Source organism: Colletotrichum jinshuiense, chromosome 3, assembly GCF_051148585.1.
Source record: "Colletotrichum jinshuiense chromosome 3, complete sequence".
In the NCBI taxonomy this organism is placed as follows: Eukaryota; Fungi; Ascomycota; class Sordariomycetes; order Glomerellales; family Glomerellaceae; genus Colletotrichum; species Colletotrichum jinshuiense.
Window position 1 is genome coordinate 1,904,863 of NC_139310.1, and position 19,615 is coordinate 1,924,477.

General features: G+C 55.2%; 7 protein-coding genes across 7 annotated transcripts; 3 read left to right on the top strand and 4 right to left on the bottom strand.

Annotated features, from left to right (window-relative positions):
* Positions 1–79: 79 nt before the first annotated feature.
* Positions 80–1,075, bottom strand: EsH8_III_000543 (class I SAM-dependent methyltransferase; the record flags this gene model as incomplete). Its single annotated transcript, XM_083262268.1, has 2 exons — positions 80–371; positions 477–1,075. The coding sequence occupies 2 exons, from the start codon at positions 1,073–1,075 to the stop codon at positions 80–82; spliced, it is 891 nt and encodes a 296-aa protein (XP_083122755.1).
* A 1,739-nt stretch (positions 1,076–2,814) lies between these two features.
* Positions 2,815–3,394, bottom strand: EsH8_III_000544 (uncharacterized protein; the record flags this gene model as incomplete). Its single annotated transcript, XM_083262269.1, has 2 exons — positions 2,815–2,932; positions 3,006–3,394. 2 exons carry the CDS (start codon positions 3,392–3,394, stop codon positions 2,815–2,817), a joined length of 507 nt encoding a protein of 168 aa, XP_083122756.1.
* A 424-nt stretch (positions 3,395–3,818) lies between these two features.
* On the bottom strand, positions 3,819–4,901 carry EsH8_III_000545 (uncharacterized protein; the record flags this gene model as incomplete). Its single annotated transcript, XM_083262270.1, has 1 exon — positions 3,819–4,901. The coding sequence occupies one exon, from the start codon at positions 4,899–4,901 to the stop codon at positions 3,819–3,821; it is 1,083 nt and encodes a 360-aa protein (XP_083122757.1).
* A 2,591-nt stretch (positions 4,902–7,492) lies between these two features.
* Positions 7,493–9,472, top strand: EsH8_III_000546 (uncharacterized protein; the record flags this gene model as incomplete). The annotated part of the gene is made up of 10 exons (XM_083262271.1): positions 7,493–7,533; positions 7,620–7,799; positions 7,937–7,954; positions 8,013–8,079; positions 8,146–8,206; positions 8,278–8,365; positions 8,420–8,528; positions 8,580–9,201; positions 9,267–9,338; positions 9,393–9,472. The coding sequence occupies 10 exons, from the start codon at positions 7,493–7,495 to the stop codon at positions 9,470–9,472; spliced, it is 1,338 nt and encodes a 445-aa protein (XP_083122758.1).
* Positions 9,473–10,266: 794 nt separating this feature from the next.
* Positions 10,267–11,422, top strand: EsH8_III_000547 (uncharacterized protein; the record flags this gene model as incomplete). The annotated part of the gene is made up of 4 exons (XM_083262272.1): positions 10,267–10,624; positions 10,684–11,067; positions 11,118–11,250; positions 11,308–11,422. The coding sequence occupies 4 exons, from the start codon at positions 10,267–10,269 to the stop codon at positions 11,420–11,422; spliced, it is 990 nt and encodes a 329-aa protein (XP_083122759.1).
* A 1,312-nt stretch (positions 11,423–12,734) lies between these two features.
* On the top strand, positions 12,735–14,691 carry EsH8_III_000548 (serine/threonine-protein phosphatase 2B catalytic subunit; the record flags this gene model as incomplete). Its single annotated transcript, XM_083262273.1, has 4 exons — positions 12,735–12,903; positions 13,051–13,640; positions 13,703–14,619; positions 14,676–14,691. The coding sequence occupies 4 exons, from the start codon at positions 12,735–12,737 to the stop codon at positions 14,689–14,691; spliced, it is 1,692 nt and encodes a 563-aa protein (XP_083122760.1).
* A 583-nt stretch (positions 14,692–15,274) lies between these two features.
* On the bottom strand, positions 15,275–16,769 carry EsH8_III_000549 (uncharacterized protein; the record flags this gene model as incomplete). The annotated part of the gene is made up of 5 exons (XM_083262274.1): positions 15,275–15,302; positions 15,370–15,703; positions 15,826–16,008; positions 16,137–16,396; positions 16,516–16,769. 5 exons carry the CDS (start codon positions 16,767–16,769, stop codon positions 15,275–15,277), a joined length of 1,059 nt encoding a protein of 352 aa, XP_083122761.1.
* Positions 16,770–19,615: the final 2,846 nt, after the last annotated feature.

Below are 19,615 nucleotides of genomic sequence, written 5' to 3' on the forward strand. Positions count from 1 at the left end.
TCACGCCTCATGGATAGCAACCGTCCCTTCTGTAGTTTATGGCCATCATGAGTATTGATGAAGCCGAAAAGGGAAGGGCTCACCATGGTCGCTGCCCCCAATTCCGAAAGCAATGCAACCCAATTTGGATGGTCTTCTGCTCAACTTCCATTGCCAACGTCCTCTCGACGCGGATGGCATCCTCCATGGTTCGAATCGTCTCCTCGCCCCCGTCCTCGACAATGGCTGCCAAAGAAGGCTTGACCAGGCAAAAGCAAGCCGCGGTGGTGATATCCTGAATTGCCTTGTCTGCCGCCCATGTGCTCCAGACCTTTTGCTCGCAATTCTGAAATCCAAGTTTCTGTAACTTCTTCAGAAGTGCGGCAGGCATCCTGAGCTGTTGTCAGAAAATACCCTGGGATCTTCGTTATTGCGGTAAATGCAAAGGGGGAGGTGGCGGAATGTGAAAGGACGCATCACGAAACGACTAAACTTACAGATTGTCTCTCCCAATTCTCACGTCGTGCTTCATCCTAGCCCACCAATACTCTTCGTAGGCACTACTCAGCGGGAACGCTCTGATGAACAAGTCCCCCGTGTCCTCCCAAGTAAGCCAGCCCCCGGGCTTCAGCAGCCCGAAGAGATTTCCCACTGCCACATCCCAGTCGACAGCCTTTAAACCCAGTGCCAGCAACCGCACATGCACGAGGTCAAAGGTGCCCCTCATCTCCTCTGGGAACGGCTCAAGGACATTCTGCTCCTGAAAATCTATGCGCGGCTTCTCCGGCTGCTGCGACGGGAACTTGAGCCTGTCGAAATCGAAGCCGTATAGCTCCGATCGGGGCGGGAGGTGTTCCGCCAGGGACGTCAGCCAAACGCCGTTACCTGTGGCCACGTCCGCTATTCGGGGACTTTCTTGTCCTTGGAGGGACTTGAGGATATGTGGCGGGAGCAGATCGCCTGTTAGAGGGGACCAGAGGTTGAAGTGGTTGTTGACCAGGCGCTCGAGCTCGACGTCAAGATCGCCACGGTTGAGGTTGTAGACTGTATCGGTCCAAGAGGCCATGGCTGAGGGGTTGGGAGCGACTTCTGTCATGTTGAAACTGTTCTATGCACCTGGGTCTACAGTTGGATTTGACCGAACGACGTACTGCGAGAGACTATGTACTTGAAGGAGCTTGGAGAAAAATCTTGAAGATTCTGGGCTGTCATAAGCCCGTCTTAAATATTTTGACCATGGCTGACACCTGGCCGACAAAGTCGGGGAAACGGACTATAAAACACTCGTCGCCGAATCCGCCGGATATATTCCCACTATTCCCATGTACGAGACCCCTTTCGGCGGTTCTCGATTTCCGAGATGCCATGATTGGGCAGTTCAAGTAGGGAATTAACCGAATAAGGGACGAAATGGGAGTCCACGGTGGCCGTCGACAGGCAACCCCCTCACCCCAAGATTGCGACTCTAACTCCCAATCTGTCCATTTGATACTACTCTCCCCAGGGTGAGGGGAACGACTGGTATGATCATTGCGTGACGCTCACTAAGCTAGCCCGATGCTGTCGGGAAAGTCCAGATATCAATTCGCCGAGGTTAGTTCCACATCTGCTCCAAAAAGTTCATATAAACACCCAACGAACATGTTACCATTCATCACTTGGCTTCACTCAACACCGAAGCCACTAACCAGCAGCTCAACGGTCTCCTTTCCCGCCAAATCTCGTCTGAGGCCTCGACAATATCCAAGCCACGTCCTATGAGTTGTTCATCCTCGGCATCAAACAACTATTTTTTCCATCTTGTAGCATTCAGAGGTTATAAAGGCCCTCGCCACACTCAAGTTCCGGTCCCGAAAGCCTGCCACGGGTGAACATGTATATTGACGGCCTTACTTGAAAAAGCGCGACTAACGACGATTTCTTCCCTTCTGCTGCAAACCAGATGAAGTCAATATAGACTTCCCTGTATTTTCCAGATCCTGTATCGCGGGGATGTTCATTTCCGCAAAAGTCTGCGGGCCTCGTGACTCGACATGGTTAGGGCCGGCGAGAGATGCGAAATCCTTTGCTTGGGTCGACTGTAAGCCGCCGACCGGGGCGGGCCGGGAAGTCGGGGGCTCCGGAACTCGCAGTGCTTCGGGGACATTACATCTCTGATTACTTCGTGATCGAGTCAGCTTGGGGAGTTGCGGGTTCGTGTGTTCATCGGCCTGGCGACTCGCCTGCGAGACGTCATTATCAGAAGGACCTGCAACTGATTCATTTAGGCCCGACGGACGATATGTGTTGATCTCTTTCCCAACTCGCAGGGGGGCGGGCTGGTCAGTGTTAGCCCACGATCGCCCAAATCCGGGCGTCAGGGTCGGCTCAAGCCACTCACTTTCATGGATGCCCGGGCTGCCGAGTCCAGACTGGACGACCTGAGCGAAGACGGGCGTTGTGTGTCTTTGCTAACCCTCTCAGGCGATTCCGTGTATGTATAGTCAATTCTAGGGCGACTTGCTCTACCAGGAGCCCTAAAAGAATGTGTGGGCTCTGCGTCTCTGGCATTACTCTCGCGAAGGCTCGACGATGCCGCATCATGAGCCGTGTCACCGATGCCCTTCCGTCGACAAGACCGGCCCCTTGAAACCTGTCGAGGCTCGCAGTGCGGTGGACGCGGCCCGTCTTCGCTGCAACTACGGTACCCACGATATGCCTCCTCTGGGGTGACCTGCCAGCTTGGTTTGCGTTCTGTGAGAGGAGTTTTTTGCTCGACCCGTTGTTTATGGCCTGGTGGCTGCTGTTCCGTCTTCGGCCCCGGCTCCGAACTCCCGGGTGGCTCCGTTGGCCCGATCAGGCGCGACCCGTAGATACCTCCCAGATGCGAAGTCGGTTCCTGCAACTGCCGATCTCGTTGATGTTCCTGACGTGGCTGTTGCTGCTGAAACTGAGGTTGCAGTTGCGGTTGTGCCTGGAGCTGTATCCGGTTGTGTGGCAAGCCCGTTAGTGGTAGAGCTTCCTGCTGTCGATGCTGTTGCTGATACTGCTTATGCTGCTGATGCTGCTGCTGGAAGTTAATCGGAGACATGAGAGAGGTGGCGGCCATAGGAACAAACGGCGCCGCCGTGCCGGTACCATCAGCCCCGACAGTCACAGCCGTAAGAGGGAGAGGACGAGAGTCTGGTGCCCCTGCGATTCCCTGCGTGTAGTGGCCACAGAAATACCGGTAAAGGTGGCCCAAGAGCCAGAGGCCGAAGAGCCCGCATACAATCCCTGCAAAGGTGACGGCCAAGTCCTTGGGAATGGGGGTCTTAACCCTGATGCTGTAGACGAGGGCGAGGATAGTGAAAATGACGAGGACGAAGACCATAGACAGGGGCAGGGTTGTGGAGGTGCAGTCGAGGATGACCCTGTCTCGCGACGGACGGGGCATTTTAGGGAAGACGACCTGTCCCCTAGTTCTCGTTGGAATTACGCTATTCAAGGCGTTCAATAATGTTCGAGGCCCGAAGAGATGGGACTTCTGTGGTTAGAATCTCCTGGCGAGGGCATTTAATATAGCAATGGCAACTTGAATCTCCCATCTTGGCAGAGTCGTACGTTCTCTGCATAGGAACACGAGAGAAGTGTTTGGACAGGCAATGGCAGGCAATGGCAGGCAGACGAACAATCTTGATTCTCTTTTCTCTTTTTGAACCCCCTCATCCCCCCTTCGTGGTATTGTGTAGGCCGTGTCTCATCGCTCATGAGGGTGTATATGCTGGCACGCATGACAACAACAAAGAATATAGCAAAAACGAAATGTCTGAGAAAAGCTGAACCTCCCATAAAAAAATCTCTTCCTCAAGAGTGCCCTTTCAAGGCCGTCTGTAGGGTTCATAGTGAGACCGCGGCCGCCGCGACTCCCCTTCACTCTGAGCTCTCCACATGCTAAAGGAGACCGGCGTGGCAGGCAACTCCACGGGCGCGCTGCTCCCCACGGATTCCGGGCTGTAGTGTTTGAATATGTAGGGCTTCGGCGGGGCCTTCATCTCCATGGTGTAAGCGGGCGGCGGGGAGTTGTACCGCGGCAGGGAGACATCTCGTTCCGAGTTCTGCTCGCTACGGAGTTGCTGCCAGGACCGCGGGAATCTCGCGGTCCCGACTCTTTCGGAGATGGACCTCCTCTTGAACCATAACAGACACGTTAGGCCGGCGACAGAGGCGACGGCCGCAACTGTCGTGCCCGCGATGATGCCCCCCGAATTGGAGTTCTGGGAGGATGTGACGGCTGGGGGTGTCTCGGTCTCCGACGGGGCAGTGACCGAAGGCGTCGAAGCTTCCTGGCCGCCGCCAGCTGGTGTTGTTGATGCTGCTGGAACCCTCTCGGCGGGCGTTGTCGCCTGCTGGGTTTCCGTCTGCGTCTGCGTCGCGGCGGTCTTTGTCTTCGTCGTCTCGGGTGAGATGGAGCTGCTTGTCTGAGACTCCACCTGGGAACGGTCTAGGACGCAAGCGGAACCATCTCGGCATGTGTAACCGAACGGACAACACTTGCTGCCGCACGACGGCAGCGATTCCGTGAGCTTGGTTGTGTGGATCGGGCTCGTGGGGTTTTTGATGACGTCCTGCGCGGTGATGTCGCAGATGATGGGCGAGATGGTGTCGCACGACGCTCCCTTAGGGCAGCAGAGGGCGGTGGTCTTGTCGGCAATGACCATGCACGTCGTGTCGCTGGGGCAGCAGTAGTAGTCCGCCATGCCATTTCCACAGGCGACATGGTCTTTCACTGGGCAGCTGGCGTTGGGCCGCAACAAGGCTCTTGGTGTGAGGTGATGGTTGGCCTTGTACGATTTAGGTGATGATGGTGATAGAGGTACGACGTCGAGTCCGGAGACAAACTTGTTATGACAAACCAGCCACGCAAGCACGAACAGCCTGCGCCAGCTTGTTGCCGAAAACATTACGTTGACGATGATCGGGAAATGACTGCAAGTTACCGCTCCAAGAATTGTCCAAAAATAAAGATATAAAATATAAAAAATCAAGGGAATACAGAAGAGCACAGCAGCAGTGTAGGCCCAACTAAGACCGACGACATTAGATTCTCACGAAAGCCACCCGGCAGGATCAGGTCCGGAGAGGGGCAGGACTGTATATCACCATCTTATCTCATGCATGTCAGCAGTCGAACGCGCACAACGTTTGCTGGCTCACGAGCTGGCAGCCCAACCAACAGCAGGAAAGAATCTGCCGCGATAATGGGGTTGGCGGTGTTCAATGAACGTCCGTCGCGCTCTGCTCGTCGCCAAGCGTGCCCAATGAGAAGGGCCGTCTACGCGCGACACAAGATACTGACGTCCAACACCAACGCCGGCCTGCAGGAGGCGAGACAGCAAACGGAGACGGACAGGCATCTGAACCACTGCGTCGGGACCGCCTAAGTCATGTGAATGGACAGACAGGCGGGAAACCTGAGTGTTGGAGCCTTCTTCTTGAGGAAAATCCCAAGTGGGCGATTGAAGACGTGAGAAGCCGGCTACGAATTCCGGCGCTTGTCCCTGAAAGACAGGTGGCAGGGTTCAGGTCACCCCCCATGCTGCCACGATGCAGGCTCCGGGGTTCGGGTGGTTGTCGATGAGGCGGCAGAGAAGCCCAAGTCCCGAGAGGACGGTCACGGCGGCTATTTCTCCCAGGAACGCCACCAGTGCGGTTCCTAGGTCGCAAAAGGGCCCCCAGGAGCGGTCTGGAGGAGGCGATCAGACAACGTGGGCGAAGCGAGGCATACTTCCTCTCCTCCTTGACGACGTGGCGGATTCTCCATTTTTTTTTCAATAAAAAAAAAGAATTTGACGCTGGAAGGGGCAGGCCACTCATTCACTGACCGAGCCAAATGTCGGATGGACCGATGGGCAGCAACTGAGAGACATAGGCGGAGCTACGAGGCGATGGGTGAAGGGAACCGACAAAAGCAACAAAGAGGCATTCCATGGGATTTCTTATCGCACCCTCTCAGCGTCCACAATAACTAGCGGCTGGCAAACGGCTAGGGACGGAAAGGGTTCCACAATCTGCTCGCTCCCACACGTTGCAAGCCGACCCTTTAGCGTCACATCCTCTCGAGCCATTCGCATCCCCCTGCCGCAAACCTAGCCTCTTTTTTTTTTTTTTTTTGGTTGGTTGGATTGTAGGGTTTCGCACGAAGCAAATTTGTTGGCCGCCTCGGGGACAAAACGGCAGGTACTGGTCGGGGCATGACGGCACGGCATTCACGGGCCCGCGGGACGTGCGGAGACGGCCCGGGACCGAGCTCCGGGAGGAGCACGGAGCGGCGTTCAGATTATAGTGTTAATTTGTTTGGCGTAAAAGGTTATGGACGCATCATCATCCTCATATAGTCCCACCATCTCATGAATGATCTCAGTGTAACCGTACTCTCACACTGTCGAATGATGATGATATCGTCAACCCATTGGCACCCTATCGTTTCCTGTACCTCTACTGGACAAAAACCCAAGTTCTTAGGAGCGAACGCCCAAAAATTCAAACATGCGATGTTGCAGTTAGCCTACAACGCTGATCTTACGTTCACAGCTGTAATTCCATCGGCGCACCAAGCCGAGTACATGGAAATGCAGTTTAGGCTCCTTGCTGGTGCGGGCATGGACGCGCTGTTCGCCCATGTCTTTTCCTCCGTCCCACCGGACCGGAGAAGATGCGCGGGACCTCATCATGATGTCCTTCTCCCCTGTCAAAACCTGGCTTCCGGTGGGGGAACCCGAGGTCAAAGACGATGCGGCCCCGGGCGCTGAGCAAGACGTTTCCATCAGCCGGTCTGCATCTACAGCGGCACGCCGTGACCTCAAGGTCCGATCAAGACCGGGGAAAAGGGAAAGCGGGCTGCCTGTATATTGCGGAGGGAATTGTTGTCCGCGGTCTGAATGTGCGATCCCACCGTAGCGGCCAGCTCTCTTATCTCAGCGTGATGGCGACCCTAGCGCAGTGGAGAGGGCAAAACTGCGCATTGCTAAGGACAAAGGAGCTTGGCGACCATTTTCGATAGGATGGAGCACAAGACAATGCCGCGTTCCAGGTCGAGTTTTTGTCGGGTTTTGCCCGTTTCTTTCATGGTCGAGTGACAGCCACCACCAGGCTTTGACACTTGGCCCGAGGCCCGAGACCCCATGCCGCCGTCGACGTTGCAGGCCAACAAAGAGCTGTAAATGCTGTAAGGGTGCTGGGGCGTTTCCTGTTATCAGCTGATATCAGCGCAAAACCACAGCATCTTCGGCGCCCTCCAGGCATCTCGAAGGGGGCGAGCATGTGTGTGTGGGCCTCTCTGGGGCACCCTCTCCAGCCCCCCAGACCAACAAGTCTTTGACCCCACGTTTCTCACGCTCCATCCCGAGATCCCGTCGCATTTCCCAAACGACAAACCTTCAAAACCACCCGACCCAAGCCCAAACCCACCTTCTCGTGTTCAAACCTGGCCGACTTTGCCTGTGAATCATATCTTGAATCCCACACAACCTCCCCCCAGTTGAACCCGAATATTATGATGCTTCCTCTAAGAAACATTGGCTCTCGAGCCGCGAGGTACGTGGTTTTCCCGCAACTTGCCACAGACGTTGGAGTTATGGCACGTGAAGGTCTCACATCTGTTCTCTTTTCCCCCGATTCAGACGCGCCGCTGCATTTGGAGCAGTATCACCCCGCATTACCACCGCAACCACGGCCTACCATGGATATGCAAGACATCTCTCCACAACCGCCGCCCGGTTTCAGCAGTTCGACGTCAAAATTGGCAAGGACGGTATCCAAGTCGACGGGCTGGCAGATGGTCCCGCGCGTAGATCGACTCTGTAAGTTACCAGTTACCCGTTTCCTCTTCTCCTCAGCTGCGGGGGCCATCGACTCTTCACGATGAACGAAAAGCCGTGCTGCGTAACGTGTTGTGTATCACCCTCAAAGATGGCCAACTGACATTGACCTCTCTCAGCCCGCACTTTTGGTTAAGGTATGTTGCGCAACAACCGCAAACGTAAGATGCCCAGCCAACTGACAGTTGCTCCCAGAGACAACTGCAGGTGTAGCCAGTGCGTGAATCAAGACACCACACAAAGAAACTTCGACACATACGCCGTATGTCACCTTCATCTCACTGCAACCCCAAAGACTGCCCAACTAACAACGTCATGGAAATCGTAGATAAGCGAAGACATCCGCCCTTCAGACATCAAGTCAGAGAAGCAAGGAATCAGTGTGACATGTGAGTTCATAAATAACCTGCCCCACGTCTGTGTGTGTGGGAACATCGGATTAACGAAGATGAGAAAACAGGGGAGCAGGATGGCCATCAGAGTTTCTACCCCTGGCAGTTCATCAAACATTACCTGCAGAATGATCACCGTAGCCCGGAGCAAGTCAGGTAAGGGCGTTACCCATTCGCAAGGAGAGGTTCGGAACCGTTGACAATATTCAGTTACCATTTCTGGGGCTCCGATATTGCCAACAGACGCCCCGTGGTGGACTACAGCCATCTCATGACCTCGGAGGATGAGTCGGGCATCGCAAAGTTGACAAACCTCATTGTAAGCTAGGTCGCTTGTTCATGCGCCTTCGTGTTGGCTGACACCCCGCAGCGAGAGTATGGCTTCGCCTTCGTCGACGGGACTCCCTTTGAGACTCCCGAGGCCACGCAGCGCGTTCTGGAGAAGATCGCCTTCATCCGCGAAACCCACTACGGCGGGTTCTATGACTTCATCCCGGACCTGGCCATGGCCGACACCGCCTACACCAACATCGCCCTGCCTGCTCACACGGACAACACGTACTTCACGGACCCGTCCGGCCTGCAGGCCTTCCACATGCTCTCGCACCAGGCCCCACCATCGCAGGCTGGCCCCAGTGACGGCAAGCTGGGAGGAGAGTCGCTCCTCGTCGACGCTTTCTTCGCGGCCCAGGTCTTGTTGAAGGAGGAACCTAAAGCGTACGAAATTCTTTCAAAGGTGCGCCTGCCCTGGCACGCGAGCGGTAACAAGGGCATCACGATATCTCCCGACAGGAGGTACCCCGTGCTCGAGGTAGACGAGGAGACGGGCAAGTTGCATCGGGTGCGGTGGAACAATGACGATCGGGGTGTTGTGCCGTTCACCAAAGACGTCTCACCGACCCAGTGGTACGCGGCAGCTCGAAAGTGGGACGCCATCCTCCGGAGACCGGATGTTGAGTATTGGGTGCAGTTGAAACCCGGCCAGGTGTTGAGTGAGTGCCACGAAACAAAAAGTCATGCGTACTGCTGGCCGATTGCTAACCATTATGCCCTTCAGTCTTTGACAACTGGCGAGTGATGCACGGCCGAAGTGCTTTCGAGGGGAGAAGGCGCATTGCCGGCGCATACAGTGAGTTGCCTCAAAGATCCGTCTGAAGAGTCAAAACAAAACTGACAACCCCAGTCAACCGAGACGACTTTATATCGCGCTGGAGAAACACAAACTTTCCCCGCGAGCATGTTTTGAACCAGGTTGTTGGCTGAAGAGCCGCATAGCAAGGGTATTTAATCTGATGGAGAGTTGCACCCGACATGACTTGGGAAGGTTCTCGGCCGTGGTTGTGCTGGAAAATGGAGGTGTAGAGCACTCGCCACCACCCCTGGTATCGTCGGCGTTTTGGCGGTCCCATTCTGGCAGGTCTCGTGTTTGGGTGTCCCTGTATTTTAAGCGGCTGTAACTTGAAGCGCGCCAGTTGAGTCAAGGCGGGGATGTTTTTAGTCTCGACGGCCCCGCGATTCAGGCACCCTGGATCCCCCAGCGCCATGAGCATTCCGCGGTTAAATCGACTTTCGCATGTTCGAAACGACCCAATCTGGAGCAATGAGACCCGAATAGCCCCGAAACTCGGGCCCTATGGCACACCCAGTGTTCCTCCACCCCACATGGTTCGGCGGCACCCGAGGGTGAAGAGCACATGCGACATGCAGGTAGGGAGATTCTCCAACGGATCTGCTCAGTGCCGTCTCTAGGGCCATGGACGGTGTCGATGCTAATGAGACAACGCACACACGCTGCTGGCTTCTGGCGCTTCCATTGACCCCTCCATCCGAGCGTAGGGTGTCAAGCTCCACATCGTCACCTCGCTCGAGATTGTTCCGTTGGCCCAGGCGCATGAACCGATTAGTATTAGTATTGGGTATCCCCTCGCCCTCTCTCCAGGGTTGTCGAGTGGAATCGTCAATATCTTTAGATTGCGGTGAATCATCTCCCCGAACCCTGTCGCGTCAATTCAAACAAGCCTCTTGCGGCATATACTTCCTGTCGCCTCTTAATAAATATGTACGGCTCCGTTCTTCGCGCCGCCATCTCGCGGCCACGAGTTCTATGTGTCCCTCGTGCCGCAACCGCCAGCAAAACCGCTAGATTTCAGCCATTTTCCACCACCATCGTAAACATGACGGACAAGGACGGACATTTCAAGCACGATGCCACTGTGGCCCCGGCCAGCGGTCGTGTGCTGCCCCTCTTCTCGCTCAAGGGAAAGACAGCCATTGTCTCTGGTGCTGGCGCTGGTATTGGCTTGCAGGTCGCCCACGCCTATGCCGAGGCTGGCGCCAACGTGGCCATCTGGTACAACAACAACAAGAGCGCCCTGGACCGTGCTGCCGAGATCGAGAAGGAATACGGCGTCAAGTGTGCGTCTCAGTTGGTTGAGCGATAAGCGTTGTTGAAGGTTGCTGACTCTCACCCCCAGGCAAGGCGTACCAGGTCAACGTCACCTCTCACCAGGCCATTCAGGAGTCGGTCCAGCAGATTGTCTCCGAGTTCAACGGCCGCCTCGACATCTTTGTCGCCAACTCGGGCATTGCGTGGGAGGAGGGCCCCTTGATCGACGGCCCCATGGACGTGGCTGATCGGGTCATGTCCGTCAACCTCAACGGCACCATTTACTGCGCCCAGGTCGCGGGCGCGCACTTTCGCCGACAGAAGAAGGAGGGCACGACGATTGATGGCAAGAAGCTCGAGGGCTTCACCTATGGCAGCTTCATTGCGACTGCCAGCATGAGTGGCCACATTGTCAACGTGCCGCAAGCTCAGGCGGTGTACAACGCCTCCAAGGCGGGTGTCATCCACCTGTGTAAGTGCTGTGGGTTTCTGTGGGTAATTCGAAGCTAACAAGTCAATCAGGCAAGAGCTTGGCTGTCGAGTGGGTTGATTTTGCCCGCGCCAACACCATCTCGCCCGGATACATCAAGACCGAGATTTCTGCCTTTGCTGGTGCCGAGGCCAAGAGGCAGTGGAAGAACAAGACTCCCATGGGGTAAGTGGCCAAGACGGATCTATCGATGCGAGCTTGCTTTGCTGACTTTGGTAACAGACGTGAGGGAGAGGCTGGCGAGCTCAAGGGCGCTTACCTGTATCTCGCCTCGGATGCCGCTTCATACACGACCGGTGCCGACCTTGTCGTCGATGGAGGTTACTGCTTGCCTTAAAGGAAACGAATGATGATACCCCAAGAAATAAACGACAGGTTGTGTCTCCTGAGAAGGAAAGTGGAGGCAACACTGCAAAGACCCTTGGGCGGCTCGCGTGGAGCTCGGAACGCTGTGTGCCAGCCGAAAGGCCGAGCCGGAGCTCGCTTGATGTTTGGCGGTTCATTGGCTCGACTGCTGTTGCAGGAGTCGAGCATGGCCTTCGGTCAGTCAAGGTTGGGGCCCCCGAACCAACAGCGATGGAATGCCGGAAGATACCACGCGGGCATGGACCGTAAGGGGCAGTTGAAGAACAGAACCGAAAAGGTAGAGTCTAGACAGACACTTAGACGATAGAAGAGACAGTAATTCCAGTCGAAGCTTTCTATTCGTACACATCAGGGTCTCTCGCAGGACTGTGCCGTATAAAAGATGCCGAGTAGGATGGAGGAGGGGCTTGTGATTGACTGTGACCAATGCGAATCACGATATTTGCCCAAGGCAGTTCCCCGAGGCAGACCAGACCACAACTGAACGGTGCCGCAATTAAAGCTGAGCAAAGTGGAAAAAGCGCCGCCGGTCATGGATGGATGAGGGGGAGGGGAAGGTCGTAGGGTACGTACCTCGCGTTTTCTTCTGCAAAGTGGGGGCAGAAGAGGCAACTGGACGCCTCTGACAGGCTACGGCCGCCTCTCGCCTCTCGATACGAAAAAAACAGTGGGGTATTTGTATCCGGTACTTGCTATCGCTCTTGACCAAATGCTGCTGTCGTGTACCGGTACTTGGACGTTCCGCCGCCCGCGGGCACTTGGCTTCTGCCACCTGCCAATTCATCTGAGGTAAGCTGGAGCTGGGAACGCACACCTCAGCAGCGCCAGCAACAGCAGCAGCAAGTAGCAGCAGCATTTGATGCTATCAGTGGCTGGCCTGCACTACCTTACCCCAGCATGCCCAGCATAACCAGCTCCCTCCCAGCAGCACCACTACAGCGTGCACGCCTCCCGTGCTAGCGTAGCGAGGACTGGGGACTGGACCTGGCCGAGTGCATCCCATCCTGTCCATTCCCTTCACCCAACTCTCCCCTTCTCAGCCCTATCTTTCCTCACCTCAATTTTTACCCCTCGCCTCGCCTCGCATTGCCTCGCCTGGTCTTGTCTCGTGCCCAACGACTCGCCGCAGCCCAGCTCGCCTCTTTGCAGGCCCCATCGCGACTCGATCCAGAGCTGGTCCTCGCCCACCCGTCGCTCACCGCTCTGTTCCATCTATCCATCACAGATACCCGACCGAGCCCCTCGACCAGAACCCCCTACGTCGCCCCAGCACACCAGCCATCATGGACGCCGAGGGAGCCAGCGCGCCTGGCGAAGAACGTCGCACCCAGCAGCAGGTCGACAATGCCATTCGCGCCATCCGCGAGAAGAAGCCGCTGCCCGAGATCGACTTCACCATCCACACCATGGAAGATGGCACCCAAGTGAACACCATGGAGCGAGTCTGCAAAGGTACGCTGAATCCTCCATCTGATCGTCTTCAACCGTCAGCCCCGCCGTCATCGTTGCCAATCTGCTGCTTTGCAATCCCCCACTCGCTCGAGTGCGGCCAAACCTCAACTTGCGTTCATCAGCGCTAACTCGATTTCCTTGCTACAGATGTTCAGGCTCCCGCCATGTTCACACCCTCCGACGAGCAGTTCTTCGAGGACGAAACCCACACCAAGCCCAACATCAACTTCCTCAAGCAGCACTTCTACCGCGAAGGTCGTTTGACCGAGGAGCAGGCCCTGTGGATTCTTAGAACGGCCACTGAGCTGCTCCGCGCCGAGCCCAACCTGCTCGAGATGGATGCGCCCATCACCGTTTGTGGTGATGTCCACGGCCAGTACTACGATCTCATGAAGCTGTTCGAAGTCGGAGGCGACCCCTCCGAGACGCGGTATCTTTTCCTTGGCGACTACGTCGACAGAGGATACTTCAGTATCGAGTGCGTCTTGTACCTGTGGTGCTTGAAGATCCACTACCCCAAGACCCTGTGGCTGCTTCGCGGCAACCACGAGTGTCGCCACTTGACCGATTACTTCACCTTCAAGTTGGAATGCAAGCACAAGTACTCCGAGGCCATCTACGAGGCCTGCATGGAGTCTTTCTGCTGCCTGCCCCTGGCCGCTGTCATGAACAAGCAGTTCTTGTGTATCCACGGCGGTTTGAGTCCTGAACTGCACACCCTCGACGACCTGCGAAGCGTGAGTTGCCGCAGCTTTTGACCTAGTCGCATACGCAGCCCAGCTAACAAGGCATCGCGTAGATTGACCGTTTCCGCGAGCCGCCCACCCAAGGCCTCATGTGCGACATCCTCTGGGCTGACCCTCTCGAGGACTTCGGGCAGGAAAAGACGAGCGACTACTTCCTGCACAACCACGTCCGTGGATGCTCCTACTTTTTCTCATACCCGGCCGCGTGTGCATTCCTCGAGAAGAACAACCTTCTCTCCGTCATTCGCGCCCACGAGGCCCAAGACGCGGGCTACCGCATGTACCGCAAGACTCGAACCACGGGTTTCCCCAGTGTCATGACGATCTTCTCCGCGCCGAATTACCTCGACGTCTACAACAACAAGGCCGCGGTCCTCAAGTACGAGAACAACGTCATGAACATCCGACAGTTCAACTGCACGCCTCACCCGTACTGGCTGCCCAACTTTATGGATGTCTTTACCTGGTCTCTGCCCTTCGTCGGTGAAAAGATCACCGACATGCTCATCGGCATTCTCAGCACATGCTCCGAGGAGGAGTTGAAGGAGGACGCCACTCCCTCCTCCACGTCACCCGGCCCCATGTCGCCGCCCCTCTCTGGCGCTTCGCAAGATCCCGAGTCGATCGAGTACAAGAGACGAGCGATCAAGAACAAGATCTTGGCCATCGGCCGTCTGTCGCGTGTATTCCAGGTGCTGCGTGAAGAGTCCGAGCGGGTCACTGAGCTCAAGACCGTTTCTGGCGGTAGGTTGCCCGCTGGCACCCTGATGCTGGGTGCCGAAGGTATCAAGAACGCCATCAACACATTCGAGGATGCCCGCAAGGTTGACTTGCAGAATGAGAGGCTCCCCCCGAGCCACGACGAGGTTGTCAAGCACCAGGAGGAGGAGAGGAAGCAGGCGTTGGAAAAGGCGGCCGAAGATGCGGCCAACGATAAGAAGTTGCAGCAATTGTCTAGGAGATTGAGCACGTAAGTCGATTGACAGTTTGCCGGATTGCAAGGGCTTTTTACTGACACATCACCAGCGACCGTAAGAGATGAGACTGCAGTTTTGCGGTAGAGGATGTTTTTGTGATAGAGGCCTGCGGCGGTTGAAAGCACATTAGGGCGTCAGGCTTGGTCTGTTTCAATAACTTAGCTCAGCTAGGGAAGCTGACATGCGAATACACTTCGAAAGCATTTCGATTTCAAGTCAAGTGCCCACGGGTTTTGGGAATCTACACCGCCATCATGGCTACAGATCATTGTTGCTGATCTTGGACCGACAACGCTGTTTATAAGTTGAAACCGATGAGCTGTGCGTAACCGACTTTTAATTGGATCAGACATGGCTTATCTGGAATAGCTGCCACATAACAACACTGAGAGAGCTCAACCTAGTACCCTGCCGTGGTAGGCCACAATGATAATTTGGTCGGCACAGTTCATTTGGGCGTGGCAATCCCCCACAGGTATTCATGCGTGAGTAACTCTCCAGGAGGTTCCGTACTATGGTTCACAATATGTAAAGCGGCATCACGCCAATCCCTTAAAATACAAGAAAAGAGAAGAAAAGAGAAGAAAAGAGAAGAAAAGAGAAGAAAAGAGAAGAAAACAATAGAAAATAAAGGGGAAGTAGCCGAATTCAAAATATCGCCAGAATATTGGGCGGACTATACTGCATGTCAGCAACACTGAAACGCATTCTGTACTCACAGAACCAAAAAGGGCCTTGCTTACCTAGCAACGCCGCCGGGGACATTGCACGGCTCGCTCGTGACGAAGAAGCTCCACCTCTTTTCCTGCTTGCACTTTTCGGCGAGCGCCTCGAGGTCGAAGAGCTCGCCGATGGGCATGCCCCAGCCCGCCAGCAGGACCTCGTGCATCCAGTAGGCCGGGTCACGGTGGGGCCAGCACTCGAACGAGGGCTGGTCGCCGGCGACGGCGGAGAAGTTGTCCCAGACCCAGCGGAGCGTGTCCTCGGACTGGGCGACGCCGCCGAAGACCTGGGGGTTGGCGGTGCGGTATGTTTCGAGGTCTGCGGTGGACTTTGTGGCGTGTGCGGCCATGAAGCCTATGCGAGGGAGTTGTTAGATGTGTGGACGGTTCGAGGGCGGGAGATTGAAGATCGAGGGAGGGAGTGAGAGAGGAAGGGAAGAGAGAGGGGAGAGAGAGAAGGAGGGTTCAAGGTTTTACCTGTCCGTGTTAGTAGGATGTCGCCAAACTTTACCTCGGTGCCTTGCGCCTTGAGACAGGCTTGCAGGTCCGAGACGGGGATGCAGTCGCGGTCGAAGGGGTCGTAGGGAATGTTCTGCTCGAGGCGCCAGCTGTGGTAGTCTACGAGAATCCCTCTGCCGACGATCCCATGCGTTTGCCATGCTGCCAACTCATGTTAGTCCTCGGAGGCTCGAGTTTGGCACTTTGTCATTGACGCCACATCCGTCCATTCGTCGTCTTGAGAGCACTTGGAACATTGGACTAAGTGGAAGGGGAGGGGACCGACTAACCTTGGATGCCGTTGACCGTCGACCTCTTCCCGTCCTCGTCGACGGCGTGGACCTCATCCATGGTGATGCCGTTGTAAAACATCTCCTCCTTTTGGTAGCCAAAGTGGCGGAGGCCGTCCCACTGCGACGAGGACTGGGAGTTGAAGGTCCAGACGTCGTCGTTGACGAAGCGCGGGTGTTTGCGGTAGAGGTCGTGATGGAAGGGACGACGGGCGAAGAAGGGGGCGGGCTGAGCGGCCAGAGACCAGTTCAGGGAGACCCTTTTGCCCAGTCAGGTTCGTTGTTCTCACGAATTGTGAGTGGGGGGAGGGGGTTGTTGAAGCGTGGATGAGTGAATAGAGAGTACGCAAGTGAAGCGAGGCAGACTGGGTTGGGTTACCTTGCTCCCGTCTTGATCTCACTCTTGGCTGCGGCGGCGACGCGCTCGTCGGTCAATCTGTTCAGGGTTCCCAGCTCGTCCTTGTCGCCGTAGAGGCCCCAGGCCGAGAACCTCGGGTCGTCCTTGCCGAGGGGGAGGGATTCGAACGGCGGGATGCCGTTCTCGTTGAGGTGGAATTTGGCGGACGCGGGCGGCATGCTGTCGGGCTGCTTGCCCTGCAACAGCTGGTTGCCGATTTGTTGAATGCGCTTCATTGTCTCGGGTTTCCGCCGCACTCTGCGTACGTGGTGGTGCGCCGACAGATTGTCGACTTGTGAAGGACTTTTTGAGTGGTACGCGATGCGTTGGGATGATGTCAACGACACCTTGCAGAGCATCATATTCATCCCCCCTCCCTCCATCTCGTGATCTTCTCCGCACTTAGGATGCCGATGTCATAGCTGACTTACTGCATAGCCGCGACCCGCTGCCGCACATCTTATTCCCGAACACGCAACTTCTGGAGCGGGGTGCCGTAGCGCAGGAGTTCCGGCCCCAGCGCCGGCCGAAAGTGTTCCAATCACCTGCATGGTTCCGAGGACGAGCCAGTCCTCGGCCGAAATACCCAGATATCACGAAATCGAATATGTATAATGTGGTTGTTAGTGTTTTTCCTGATGGAATGATTGACTGTTTGGCCAATCCTTTATTTCCCCGCCTACGAGGTATATGTGCGATCTGACCGAACACTCAAGTGGACCTTGGCCATCAGTAAGTATAGTGCCATCTGTCGGTATCTTGAAGCTGGGACATTATGCTCTCAAGTGGTTAAAATAAGTGCTCTTTCTAGGAGCACATCCTATTCGCATTCGATGACATCTGTTGACTACGCAGCACTGGCCAGACACGAACAGGTGCTTATAGGTCGAAGACCGGCCAAGTTTCTTGGCATAGTTCCATGGTTGCAAAGAACAGAGTAGAACGGAGAGCAGGCGGGGCCAAGTTGACTAGAATGACCTTCCAGTATACTGGACGAATAGGATGACCTCTGGTGGCCATGTTCCAGAAGAAGCGCCGGCCGTCGCCGGGGCTTCTAACGGGGCCACGCCGGGCCGTGTGGGACTTGCCTATGGTTGCTCAAACTCCGCCGTCGTCATATCAGAGCAATTCTCTATGATGCCGTACTTTAGGAATAGATACGACGCTAGCCAGTCTTTGCAAAACATAGCAACAATGCCTGCAATGTCGTAGGGAACCAAGGCCAATCACCAGCCTCAAGACGCGGTCGATGACGAGAGACGCCTGACAGAGTCCGCATCTGAAAAGTGATAACCTCGAAGAGAAGCTGCGGCTCCTGTGTCGTGGTTGAAAGTTATACTTACATGGATAACCTTTGCCCAGTTCTATTGGACTCTTCGATTGCGCTCTTTGTCCCGTAATGCTCATCCTAACCAGTCGTTGCATATCAATATCTAGATATTCGGGCTTCCAACGTCTGCATCATGGTTAGTACTCGTTATCAAAGTGCTATTTCATTCCTCAAAACTCTGTCAGGCTCATCTCGATGACCTGCGAGAAACGACGCAGAATTGAAGCTTGCAATGACAACATGGCCCCATGTAGAAGAGAAAGAATTTTTAACAAGGTCGCCCTCTAGGTCGTATCCCGCTCGAATGGAGGCCATGGGTCCCAAAGTACCGAACAGGCCTCTAGGCGAGGGCAGCAGGTTCAGCCTGGCGCCGGAATAAACTGCCGCGGTTGATGAGATTGGAATTTTCAAATTTCCAAGTGCTGCTACGCTGGAGAGGCCGACAAGATATGCTCCTCGTCTGGGCAATGGCTGTGTAAGTCGCTTCATTTCGCTACACCGCGCCGACCCCTTGTCTGGCCCTTGTTATTATGGGGTCCAACCAAGAATTTAGCCAGGACATGGCAACGAGTGACTGGATATCAGGAGAGGTATACAGTGTTCAGTGTGCAAGGTGGGTTGCCAATATCGGCATTGCTCTGAGGTCAACCACCATGACCATGGCAAGCAAGACAAGGTCTCTTTGCGACGGTGAAAGGACCCGCAGGGTCAAGACGACGAAAGTAAACAGAGGCGGTGTCGCAAGTATTTATGCAGATGTATAAACTGCCGTGACTCAGACAATTGAATCAAAGGCGCAGATATTGAGACCTTATAGCGAAGCCTCTCCGACGCATACGCCACTTATAGCGGACGGCAAAGTACCGGCGCCGGAAAGACGAAGGAATATAACCGTGGCAATCAGGCAATCTTGCCCAACAACATCTAAATTCTTCGACAAGTATTAGTCGGTTTGTATTTCCTGAGGAGTTCTTTTTTCCTTTTGCTCTTCAAACATTCATGACCTTGGCCGACGGCCAGCACAACGGTTTCGTCGTGAACCAGCGATTCAGTCGTCACTTAGAGCAAAGGACTTGACTCGAACACGCCAGAACAGTTCCTCCCTTTCTTCTTCTGCAGATTGCCTGTTGCTCTCACCCGCAGCCAAGATTCTGCCGGTGCCCCTACTCGACCTTCGATCAGAGACTCCTTAATGTCCATGGGAAGCGCGCCCCCCGGCCGGGTCACATCTTCCCCCCTATTGTCACCGAGATATCGCGTTCCCACTGACGTAGTGTGAATCTCGACTGTGAAATTGGAGCTGAATCGCACCACCGCAAGTGCATTTTTTGTCCGGAACACATGTTTGGCATCCGTATACGCGCTGTCGTACCCGGGCCCCACGTACCTTGATTCCCAAAGGCGCCCCTACCTTGGTTATCTCGTCGGGCGCCACGGCTCTCCCCAGACCAACAGAAAAGATGTGGGGGAGTTGACGAAGGCAGTAAGAAGAACACCCCAGGGTCAAGGTTTCTCACTGGATTCCGTTCCCCGGAGTGCGTTTATTCGAACCGGGTTCAGCCTCGTCACGCGAGATGAGGGACATATGATTATTAGTATGATTACAGTGTATGATTATGGTGTATGGTTATGGTGTATGATTACGGTGTACGAATAAGATGAAACCCCCATTGTACGTTCTCTAGCTAACTATGTTCTTATACAACTATATAGTTATGTTGTTATGTGCTGCTTGGACAGTGCCGTTATGGT